This window comes from Lepidochelys kempii, chromosome 4 (assembly GCF_965140265.1).
Source record: "Lepidochelys kempii isolate rLepKem1 chromosome 4, rLepKem1.hap2, whole genome shotgun sequence".
In the NCBI taxonomy this organism is placed as follows: Eukaryota; Metazoa; Chordata; order Testudines; family Cheloniidae; genus Lepidochelys; species Lepidochelys kempii.
Window position 1 is genome coordinate 35,486,697 of NC_133259.1, and position 12,769 is coordinate 35,499,465.

Sequence of the window (12,769 nt, forward strand, 5' to 3'; positions counted from 1 at the left end):
ATCACCAGTCAGGAAGACTCGATTTAATCATGGCTTTCTACATAAAAGTGCATTCTTGTTGGTTGTTATAACCTTAATACATATTCTTCACAACTCAGAGATGATGTAGGTTTCATTTTTAGAATGTACACACACTATATATTTAAACAGTGATTTATTTGGAAAACTTCTCAGATGAGTTTGTTTGGTTATTTCATTTACCAAAGGTAATTAAAGCAGATATTTATGAAGTTATGGGGAGGTGAACTATTCAACTATTCAACTATCCAATTCAACAGGTTAATCATTAATATTTGGAGAATTTTTGTGCCATGCTGTATTAGGAGGAGAACATCACCAAACAGACATTTAAATTGTTTTATTTAACTAAAACAACAACATTAAGTATTCTGGATTTTTTTCTTCAACAGCAAACATATAATATTTTAACAAAAAAGCCTATGTGAAAAGCTTCTCACATTTATCTCCAGACTTCTTCTCCTTGTCCAGATCTATTCCACCCCCAAAATCTTCTATTCATTGAATTTTTTGAAACTTTTCACTTTTAGAGAGAGGTAAGGGATTGACAAATTTGCAGAGGGACAATAGAGTTGAGGTCTGTTATTTCTCACCTCTATATATTATTTATTTATGTTAAAACATTTTTGCTGTTAACAAGCATGTTACCTCTGGAGACACAAATCCACAGTGTCAGAACTATAAAATGAAGCATCTCTGATGGTATCTTCTGGACTGAGCACTGAGTCCCATTGGGTAGATAGAAAGATTAACCTAAATAATCTACACAGAAGCCTGTGGAACCCCATAAAATTGGGTCCCTAATCCATGAACTATTAGAACTCATTTACAAAACTTTTCTTAAACATTACATGAATATATTGTCTCATTCTATAGAATTAGAATTTATAATCCCTATTGCATGATGAGATATAATGTATCTTAATTAAAACTATCTTTAGATAGGTTTTTTCCCCTCAAAAAGCATTTTATAAAAAAAAATCTGATTTTTTTTTAAATCCCTGATTTTTATCCACCCTGACAGTGGGGCATGGTGGGGGGGAAGGATTGGTCCCCAGCTGGAGCGAGGCTGGGGTCAGGGGCAAGATGAGCACAGTGGGGCATCGGGGGAGGATTAGTCCCTGCTGACTGGAGCAAGGCAGGGGCTGGGGGCAAAAGCACAGCGGGCCGGGAGCTAGGGTTGGTCCCTGGAGCAGGGAGGGGCTGGGGCTAAACTGCAAGCACAGCAGGGCTGGGGAGGGGGTAAATAAGATCCCCCCCCAAGCCCATGCCCACACAGCGGGTACCTACCTTCTCCCTGGTTCTAGCCCATTCTTTTTGTCTCTCTCTGCACTGAGCTGCCCCTCCTCCAGTGTGACGAAGTGGGACTCTTCTTAATGTGTTCTCTGAATACTGTGTGAGTGCCTCAGTTTCCTCTATGCATTTCTTAAGTATGTAGCTGGTGGGATAAGGATGTGTGATTGCTGCAGAGCCCTAGGCAGGTGTGATGCTGTCTGCACAGAGAATGGCTGATAGGGGTGGAGGGTCTGGCCAGGAGTTAGGGTGAAGTAACATGGGGAGTTGAGATGTGTTGAATCAAGGACTAAATTAGCAATGCAAACTTGTACATATCAACTTCCTATGTTACTGCAAATTTCAAACAAGCATAACAATTGTATTCATGCAAAGTATAACTTTCAAAGGCTCAGAATTCAGTCATATCATAATCAGTTTTGATTTGCAACACTCACAGGTACTTCTGTTTCAGAGAGGGCTATTGTTTGGACTATAACATTGTTAAAAGATAACATTAATATATGTATGGAAAGTTTGTATGTGAGTTTTCATATTCTCCACCTACTGAGAAAAGCTTGAACCATTTTTGTCTCAAACTTAAAAACTAAAAAATATAAAGTCAGCTTCAGCAGAGGTCAGGCCTGGAAAATGCAGGAGAAAGTTTTTGAAGGCTACAGGCAACTGTGACACCAAGAGCTTACAATGGAAATACACAAAAGGCATTGTTGCTCTCATGGTAATGAGTGCGCATCTCAAAATCTGCCATCCCAATTGTTGGAATTCTCAACTGGGAGAGTCAGGAGTGCATTGGCAGAGATGGTGCTTCTAGATACAGGGTTGAGGCACGTTGGTGGGGAAGGCTGTAGTGCTACTACACAAGCTGTGCCTGTTATGTAGATAAACAGAGGAGTTTAGCCTCTAGGTCTTTGAATCCTTTATGAATATTAAATTCACCCAAAATACTGAAATGAACTGGCTGCAGGCATGCTAGTGCTCCAAAGCCTCAGACAATCTGGGTTACAGAGGACACTAAGTTCTTGTTTCCCCTTGCTGTTGGATACCATGTATAATTCAGAAGCCATGCACACAGTATCTTGCAGGAGGGTACCAGCTGCATTGTCCTCATCAGCATTCCTGCCATATAATACAGGAGCTGTATCAATATCAGAAGAAATTGCTTGCTCACCTGTATAACCAGATGGAAGGGGAAAAGAGAGAGAGAAAAAAATTAAAGCCTAACAAGAAACTAAACACAATACCTGAATCTTTTAAACTAAGTAGCTATCTTGTTCCCAGTGAATGCTACTAAAAAGACTTTGGGATAAAATGATACTAAAGGTTATCATGGCAAACCCTTGAAAATGTAATCATGTAATGTTTGTTTATCAAACTCTAAACAAGTAGGATTGAAATCTGTTGAAATAATTTTTTTCTTTTATCATTTCAGCTATGAAGTCTTACACTCCAGTTTTCATTCTCCTGTGGGGCGCTGTCGGGATAGCAAGGGCTGCCAAAATCGTTGTTGTGCCGCCAATTATGTTCGAAAGCCATCTATATATTTTCAAGGCCCTGGCCTCAGCCTTGCATGAGCAAGGTCACCAGACAGTGTTCCTCCTCTCTGAGGGCAGACACATCCCTCCATCTGATCACTATAGACTCCAACGTTACCCAGGGATCTTTAATAGCAGCACCTCGGATGATTTTCTTCAGTCCAAAATGAGGCGTATTTTCTCTGGAAGACTGACAGCCCTGGAACTGTTTGACATCCTGGATCATTATTCTAAAAACTGTGACATGATTGTGGGCAACCAGAACCTAATGCATGTCTTGAAACAGGAAAAATTTGACTTGTTGCTGGTGGATCCTAATGAGATGTGTGGGTTTGTTATAGCTCACCTTTTAGGTGTTAAATATGCTGTTTTTTCCACTGGCCTTTGGTATCCAGCAGAAGTAGGTGCTCCGGCTCCTTTATCTTACGTTCCAGAATTTAACTCACTTCTCACAGATCGTATGAACCTTCTAGAGAGGATTAAAAACACTGTTATTTATCTGGTTTCAAGATTTGGAGTCAATTTTTTGGTTCTGCCGAAATATGAAAGGATAATGCAGAAACACAAGGTGGTGCCAGAGCGGTCGATGTATGATTTGGTTCATGAGTCCAGCCTGTGGATGCTGTGTACAGATATAGCACTAGAGTTTCCAAGACCCACGCTACCAAATGTTGTTTATGTGGGAGGTATCCTCACCAAACCGGCCAGTCCTCTACCAGAAGTAAGGTTTGCTGAGCTTTATGGTCATTTTTGTAATATCTGGATTAGTCTTATTTCTTAATGAATTTGAAATGTATTTAAGTTAAATGGTGACCTAATATCTTAAAAATTTAAAACTTGTTTTTGATGTTGTGTTAAATACACAATAACAGTAAATGAAAATACTTTGTAGCTAGAAACTCTGAGCATAAAAGCTGTTCTTTCATGTAGATGTTCTCCACTTCTCTTATGCTTGTTCCTGCTTTGAAGTAGATGTTTCATGATCCAGCAGAGGGACCACAATGTGTGATAGCTTGGCTGCTAGAAACTGAAGTCCTAACTGAGTGAAATGAATGTAGCAGAGAGATAAATGTGATCAGATGGACAATTTTACATACAGAGATTTCATTAATATCCTACCTCATCTTATTCCCAATTTCATGATGCTGGTATGTCATCTATTATACATTATTCTGTTAGCTAGGGGAATAGAGGATGTCCTGTTTTTTTTTTTTTAATATATATATATATAAGTATGAATCAGAAAAGTTGGTAACATGACAGAACAGCTAACCAAACAAGTGAGAACTAGTGACAGAGTAAAAGTTTGAAGTCTGAATAAAATAAAATACAGCCACAAAACACAGTAAAACTAAACTTCGTACAGAAACAGTGCCAGTGCTACAGCCAATATCATTTTTAGCAAACTGGCCGCAGAGACCTGAGAGTTCGCAATTAAATGTAATTACTTGAGTGCATCATGTGCTCTTGACACATGATATCTAGGAATGTCCCTGTTTAGTAACACCAGGATGACTGAAAGGCAGAACAAAACTTTTCAACAAGCTGTTGTTTATATAATGATTTACATATGCATTGTCACCATTGTCATGCATTGTCATTGTGGTTCAGTTAATGGATTCTGCTGGCTAGCCTGGAGAGAATATTGGATATCTGGAAGGATACAGAATTGCGGTAGAGGAATTTAATGTTCCTGTTACCACCCTCAGTTGCTTCTCCCATGGAACTAGTATATGGAAAGATGGGACTACAGCACAGGAAACTTGTTCAGGATTTCTAGATTGAAAACAGAGCCTTATATAATCGTTTCTGTTGATAAGATTCTGTGTAATAGCCCTGCATAAAACAAACTATAATTTATGGATATTGTGAAAACTAATGAAATAATCCTTTATGTTTTTAATATTGCTTTGAAGTTCATATATGTAAACTATTTTAACATTTCACATGATTGATTTAAAGAGTTATTTTGAACTCCATTAGTAATTATTAATGTATTCAAAGATTGAGAGAGTGAGAGAAAAAGACTCCAGCACCTCTTTGGATTCACAAGAAAGGCAACCAACTGAAAATAGGGAAAGTCTCTTTGATGCCTCGGCATACATTTTTGCAAAACATCTATAATATATAGTCCATCTTAAGAACTTGGATACCTAAATTAGAGATCTAGATCCTCTGTTGCAACTGAGATACATTCAGAGCAAAAACATAAGGCCGGGGGCAGAGGTAGCTCTACTCCAGTGACGAGGCTGATTTCTAGCATAATTTACAGTAGCTTCAAAGCTTCTGTAAAGTATGCACAGATGCCCATAACTCCAAGGAACCGGGCACGCACCTGCGGAGTTATTGGATATAGGAACTTCCTGGCAATTTCTTCTAGAATGAACTTTTACGTGGGATGTTGGGAGGGTAGTGGTGTAGAGCTGCTACTTTGGATTTGTGCCACCTGTGATTCCTGAGGAATCCTCCAGGAGTCACTTATCATATATCAGCTTCTCAGTGGCTCTGAGGCATTAGAGTGGCCCTGAGAGTTGGAGTCAGGATCCCAATAAGGGCAGTCCGGGGCAAGGGCAAACCTGAGGCTGGAAGTAGCAGTGGAGTTCATTGTCAGGTCCAGGCCAGGGCCAATACTAAGGGTCTGACTCTGAGTCAGGTTTCAGGGTCCAAGTCAGGAGGTGAAGTCCAAATCAAGCCAGGAATTCAAGAGCAAGGAACTGTCATGGAAGCCCCAGAGATCCACACTGTAGCCTGGACAGTTCCTGGGATGCTCCTTAGGTTTATATCTGGCAGGGAGCCAATCAGGAGCCATGGGGCTGCTGTCTGTCAAATTATTGAGGTAGAACTGCCCATGGATTGTGTCCTCAGTGGATCATGGGAAGTGGCATGCAAACTAGTTACAGCTGCTGCTGGGTGGTAGGCTAGAGATGTCAGCTGCTTGGTAGCACTACAGGTGTGGCTTCTAGACCTGTGGGCCTTATAGTTGGGTCCAGTGTCCAAATCTGTGTTCTTAAAATAGGCACTTATTTACCCCCTCAAATACCACTTTTAATGTTCAAGTGTAGATCCCAATTTAGACATATACATTTTAACATTAGTTGCACAGCTGTAGGAAATTCAGTTGACAAGGTTTGTTTTATTAATGGTGGAAAGGTTGTATAGTGAAACCAACTCATTTGTGATCTGTTATATTGGGGAGCACTAAATTGTGAGCTCGGAACTTCATGCAGCAAAGAATAATACATGTGCATTACAGTCCTGATCATGTTATCTCACAGCCTCTGTGCTGCTCAGAGATATAGGAGGCCTACAGGAACAGACCATTACCTGGATGTTACAGAATTCAGCTGTCTGATGTTGAACCAGTCGTCAGTTAGAAAAATGGGCATGTTTGCATGCAATATTGGAAGGGAGGGAAAAGGAGAGTTGTGAAGCTTATTTAATTTGGCCAGAATTTTGAGATTTGTGTGCCTAAAGGCAGCTATAGGCTTAATGTTGCCACATAAGTAATGTGGGCTTCATTGGCATATTTAATAGACCTAGGATAATCCTCTTGCCCCCTACAGGATTGTCTAAGTCAATACAATTGAGTTGCTCCTATCCCACTGTGTGCAATAATGGTTTAAAACTGAATGAATGGCCAGCTTGCAACATGTAAAAAGGTGACTCAGTGCCCAAAATTGGGTATGTAAAAACAGCTCTACAAACAGTGAAAACTGAGGGTGATTGCTAATCGCATATAGAACATCTTAAATGTAGGTCTGGATCTATTTGGTTCTAAAACCAAAGAAAAATATTAAGTTTATGCCGTGTGCAGTACTTCATTTGCTTGTAAATGTTGCAATTGAATTTATTCACCTTGAACTTTTTTTGGGGGGGAGGGGGGCATTAGTTATCAGGTTTCGTTAATGTGATTTTAATTTCTTTTCCAAAATCAGTTGCTGTGCTAAAAGGCATCTTTTGAGTTTGAATTAAATTTGTAATAAAGTCCTAAAGTGTAAGGTTAGAAAGGCCCCTTATGGTCACCTAGTTTGACCTCCAGCACAACACAGGTCATAGAGTTTCATCCAGTAATTCCTGGAGTGAAGGAAACTATTCTTCTCTTCTACGTAAGTGAACTCTATTGATTAAGTGAACACTATTGAGTCTAATAACTTGTGGTTGAATTAAATATTTTCTTTTAGAAAGACATCCAGTTTCAGTCTTAAGACTCCAAGTGATGATGAATTCTCATGAGTAATTTGTTATGAGTTATGACCCTCATTGTTAAAAATTGCATCTTATTTCAAATTTGAATTTTTCTAGTTTCAACTTCAAGCCATTTCATTTGTTAATGCCTCTCTCAGCTGGCTTAATAATATCAGCTATCTTCTGGCTGAGTAGGTACTTACAGACTATGATCAAGTTTGCCTCCTTATTTCCTTAGATAAACTGAATAGATTATCGTATTCTATTGTGAGGTATATTTTTCAGTCCTCAAATAATTTTTGTAGCTCTTCTCTAAAACACGCTCCAGTTTTTAACATGCTTTTCCAAGTGTGGACACCAGAGTTATACACAGTATTTTACTAGTGATAATCTTTTAATACGTACGTTAAATGCTTTCCACAAGGCCTGTTGGGATTCTTTCCTCATTTTCATATATCTACATGGATTAAACAAATGCTTTCTTTTTAAAAAAATCTCTAGGTAGGTACAGTATCTAGTCTTTTACATCCCACACTTCTGGCCAGAGAAACACAAGTGCACTAATCTGAGACAAACATAACCCTACCTTAGAACAGAAATGTTTTAGAATTGTTTCAGCCTTAATGAAAATAAAACATAATCTAGATGAGGAGGCATTTTGGCATTTACAATGTGGGTTTAGCAGACTCCAAAAAACAGCTAAATTTTGTTCAATGAGGATAAAATTGAAGCTTTAGAAATTTTTTTCTTTGGAAAGTGAGGTGAGATTTTTTTCCAATTTGGATTTTCAGACAGAAGTAAAGATTTCCCCAAGAAATAATTTGTTATTTATAAGATGTGATTGATTGGTAGATAATACGATGGGAAACTGAGAAATTCATGAGGAAGAGCATATATATATTACCAGACACACTAGAAATCAAGAGATAATGTGCTTTCTGATCTGCAGTGACTGAAGTAACCACAAAGCATAAATATGATATTGCCAACCTAAAATGTTCAAAAACCATGAGTCGGACTCCTCAAAATCATGAAACTAGCTTAAAATAATGAGGGGGGTCATTTTAATGGTACATTTGAGGTTCTTTTTGATTGTCTTCTGGTACACTTGGGTCACATTTTCAAGTTTTATTCTGCAACCATAAGGACTAAAAAATTACTATTTTTTAAAAGAAAGCTGGTATTCCATGACTTCAGGAACAGGAGCATTAAGGCAAACATCAAATATGACAAAACTGATAATAAAATAGTGAGAGTTGGAAACACTATAATAAATCTATGAGTAGTATAGGATGTAGCAAATACTTATTGTATTCATATATATTTAGTTTTGTGAACTAAAGCAATATTCATCTTCTCTTTCTTGAGTTTTGTTGGGCAGTTAATATTTCATGTATAGAATATTAAAGAATGCAAAAGCAACACAAAGTTGGGAGGTTGCGTTTTCCTTAATGTGCGTGTTTAATATTCTCTTATCTAAATAGATTCTTCTCCACATAATGCTACTGCCTAGAATATGGGCCACAAGTAAATTATTGGTTGATCAATATGCTGCCATTTAATAGTTAGAAAAAAACTAATAAATGTAACAGTGCTTTTAAACTCACAAAAACAATTTACAACAACCTGTGGAGGGGAAAAGGAGTAGACTATTTTTTAAATAGTGAGGGCTAAAGAAAGAACAAAGGTCTAGTCATTAAAGTAATCACAGAAGCATTATTCTTAACTCCACGTGATCTAGTAGTTCATTTTGCACTTGGTCAGGAATTAATATAAACCTTCATTACTTTGGTTCATGTAATTACAGTCCTTGATTTAATGCCAGTGCAATTATCATCTACTAAAAAAATGGCTTTCAAGATAACAAACAAAACAAAAAAAGTTGCATGGAAATCAGAAGTACCAAATGTTTATGAGGTAGCTGAAGTAAAGGAAAAAGCTATATTACATTGTGACTTTGCTAGTTGCTACAAGCCCCATTTGTGGGGCAGCATGTCACTGTATAACCCACACACCTCCAGGATGTGGTGTCTTGTCCCATCTAGTGGCGCTGTGACCACTTAGAGAGAGAGTTAAATGAATCTGCTCTACAGCCATAGCTAACAGCCACTTGTCTTTTAGGTCATGCGGTAGAGGCTCATGCACTAAGCTCTAGAGGCCCCCGGTTCAATCCTGCCCGCTGCTGACCGGGATCTGTCTGTGTTACAACTGCACTATCCCAAGAGTAACACTGTAAGCCGAGTGTAACTCCAAATCACAATCTACTATCTGATTTTCCCCTTCTTTGTAGCTGGGGGAGTAGAATCATTGAGGTGTAGAACGGAAAGGAGAACCTCAATAGGTCATCTAGTCCAGTCCCATGCACTCAAGGTAGGACTAAGTAATAACTTGACCATTCCTGAAGGTGTCTGTCTAACCTGTTCTTAAAAACCTCCAATGATGGAGATTCCACAACCTCCCTAGGCAATTTGTACCGGTGCTTAACTACACTGACAGTTAGGAAGTTTTTCCTAAAGTATAACCTAAACCTCCCATGCTATAATTTAAGCCCATTGATTCTTGTCCTGTCCTCAGTGGTTAATGAGAACAATTTCCCACCCTTCTCCTTGTAACAACCTTTTATGTACTTGAAATCTGTTATGTCCCCACTCAGTTTTCTCTTCTCCAGACTAAACAAATCCATTTTTTTCAATCTTTCCTCTGTACCTTGATTTAACCCCCTATCTATCACCATGTCTGTCTCCCCAGGTTTTGTCCAGTTTCCATGGGAAATGAGTAGTAGCTCTGTAGAGGCTGCTTTTCCCCCTCAGCATTACTACCTGCCATGCCTTATACTACATTATTGCCCCGTGCAGGAAAGGCCAGTTTGGCCCTCACTGTGCTTAATTTGGTCTTTCATTTTACAAATTATTAATATTAAAGATAGTAATTAAAAATCAATTTGCTGCAATGAAGCTGTGCTCGATTTTACTAGCTAGGGATGTTGGCCAGCATGTATAATAAAGGGTTAAACACTGAGGGCTAGATCTTTCAATCCTCCTTCATGTTGGTGAGCACTTACTGATACAGCAGTCCCATGGAAGTCAGTGAGACTGCTCATGTAAGTGACTGTTCACCTAGGTCAGTGATTTTTCAACCTGTGGTGCGTGGACCCCTGGGGATCCGCAGACTGTTTCTAAAATTCCCAAAGGGGTACACACCTCTACTGGACATTTTTTTAGGGGTCCACAAATGCAAAAAGATTGAAAACCACTGACCTAGGTGAGTGAAAGTTATATGGTCCACCTGTGTGAATTACTATCTTAGAACATATAAGGTGGATCAATGCCCAGTGCATGTATTGACAGCTCCATAAGTAATGCTGAGAGAGTCTGATTAATAGTGGCATTTAAACTGTCTTAAATATCGATCTGGATTAATTTGGCTGAAAACAGAAAAATCTATGTTGCACAAAGTATTTCTTTGTAATTGTTGCAAATAGACACTTCAAAGGATTTTCAAATACTTTTCGTCAATTATTATCCGTACAAGGAATTTTAATATCTGGAGTCCAGAATATAGACTAAAGAAGATGTGCAATAGAGATAGAGTATTATCTGGGTTATACATTCTAATTGGTTCTTCTCCACTTGTGTTGTGTCTTCTTTTAAGTATGTCTAGGAAATATCTAATTTGTAGCTACGTACAGAATACCTTTGCTGCTTTGCAATGTGGAGCGGTTGATTTGAATTTCTGTAAAATATAACCGGTTCTAAACATATTGAATTACAGATGCCCATTTATAAAACCTCCAGTTTGGAGGTTAACCCTTATGTTGTCTATCTTAGGAGTCTCAACAAGCTGATTCTTGATCTCATTCTGTACCATATAAAATTGCTTCATATGCTATTCTTTTTTTTTATAATAAACAGGTTGTATAGTGGGAAGAGTCGTTCATAAACTTACATTATCACACGTACAGTAGAGTATCCTGTTGAGGGCAATGTGAGTAGATTCATTCTTAAATCATCACAGCTAAAGACAGAAAAAAAAGTCCAGTCATTAAAGACATCATTGAATCAACAGGATCTCTACAGTAATACTCATATAGTGATTCCATGCTGATAATGGTAATACAGTGTGGCAAACTAATAGATAACCTTTTCCCTTCCCCTTTTCTCACTCTCATTCTACTTCTTTCAGGGGGAACTTCTTAAGTTCAATGACATTGGTTAATATTAAATAAAATAAACAATGGAAAATTCTGAATTATGACATTCTTTTAAAACAGACTGTGTTAGTTATCCATTAATCAGTAAGATAAGAGATGTCCTTGAATGAATGTAGGAGTCTAAGTTTACTCCTCTTTAGTATTCTTAGTCAGGTATAAGGACCACTAATTAGAAGTATCAAATTCATACTGAAAGAAAAGGACATTGAGAATGGTCAGGGAGCTTATCTACAGCTAAAGGATCATAATGGATTTCATATATGCTCACTTAAGTGTACAGAGACTGTAGATTATATGGAGAGTGCAGGCTTCTCTCAAGCAGTCCCCAAATTTAGGTTTTCATATTATTAACATTATGAGATGATCTCTATTAACTAACATATAATCACAAACTACAGTCATATATATCAATATACATCAAAAAAGAAAAAATGAATTATTTAAATATATTTCATTTAACACATAAATTTGCCATTTAATTATATAGCAGCATTAATTTAACACAAAATAATATTTTTAATCTGAGTTTAAATTTTAGAGCTTCAAAGATCCTGAAGGTTCCTGAATCTAAAGTAATATATATAAAACTAGCTGATTTTGAAGTAGCTTTCTTGTTGGGTTGAATGCAGTTATGTGCTGCTGTGAGAGGGAGGAAAAATCCTAGAAAAATGACAAGCTTTTATCTGAGTAAGTAAGATCTCTCATTTCTATTGTAGCTTATAAAACTGAGTGCCTATCTTTACATTTCTGAAGGAGGATCACTACATATCAAGGATGAAGGATGTTTTGTGCCTAATAAGCTCTGTTATTTTAACATTCTTTTTACCTGTAGATCAGTAGTTTTGGAATCCATTCAGAAAAACACTTTCCAATACTTAATCCTTATAGTCAGAAACCGCAGCCACTGGGAGCTGCGAGTGACCGTACCTGCAGACGTTCAGGTAAACAAAGCGTCTCGCAGTCTGCCAGGAGCTTACCCTGAACAAGCCACGAACCAAGTTTGGGAACCCCTGGTCTGTGGTTTAACAAGATGTATATGTGATTTTCATTAATTGAGGGGGCGGGGGGAATTAGTACTTGAAATAAGGATTTTATAAGAATTCTGATGGAAGCTTATGGAGACATTGTAGGTGCTGTACTGCATGATGTGCCCCCCCCCATTACCTCCTCTTAAAATAAATTTCCATATAAAATATCTCCCCACCAATTGTCCCATTCTGATCTGCTGCACTCACTGGTTCTGGTTGTTGGTTTAATCTTAGAACCCAGAACCTTAATACGATCACTTCCTTGCTGTCATAATTTCCATGTCTCCAGATACTCCTTTCTCACTTGTCATTTGAAAATAGAGTTCTCAAGTTTATGGATTTTGTGGGAAATCTGCATTTCAGCTAAATTTGCTGTGGGAAATCTGCATTTCAGCTGATATCTGCATTTCAGCTGTCTGTTCCACTGCTCTGCTAAGTCAGGCAATGTTCCATAGATGACCAGTCCAACACCTGTCCAAATAACCTGTGGCCTAAAGAAAAAG

The 12,769-nt window shown here is 38.0% G+C and overlaps 1 protein-coding gene across 2 annotated transcripts in view; it reads left to right on the forward strand.

Annotated features, from left to right (window-relative positions):
- Positions 1-12,769, forward strand: part of UGT8 (UDP glycosyltransferase 8) — a 71,634-nt gene that overhangs the window by 22,149 nt on the left and 36,716 nt on the right. For both annotated transcript variants that reach the window (XM_073340974.1, XM_073340975.1), the window contains exon 2: positions 2,741-3,564. In XM_073340974.1, coding sequence (XP_073197075.1) covers positions 2,743-3,564 — 822 coding nt within the window. In that variant the 5' untranslated portion in view covers positions 2,741-2,742. The remainder of the gene's footprint in view (positions 1-2,740; positions 3,565-12,769) is intronic.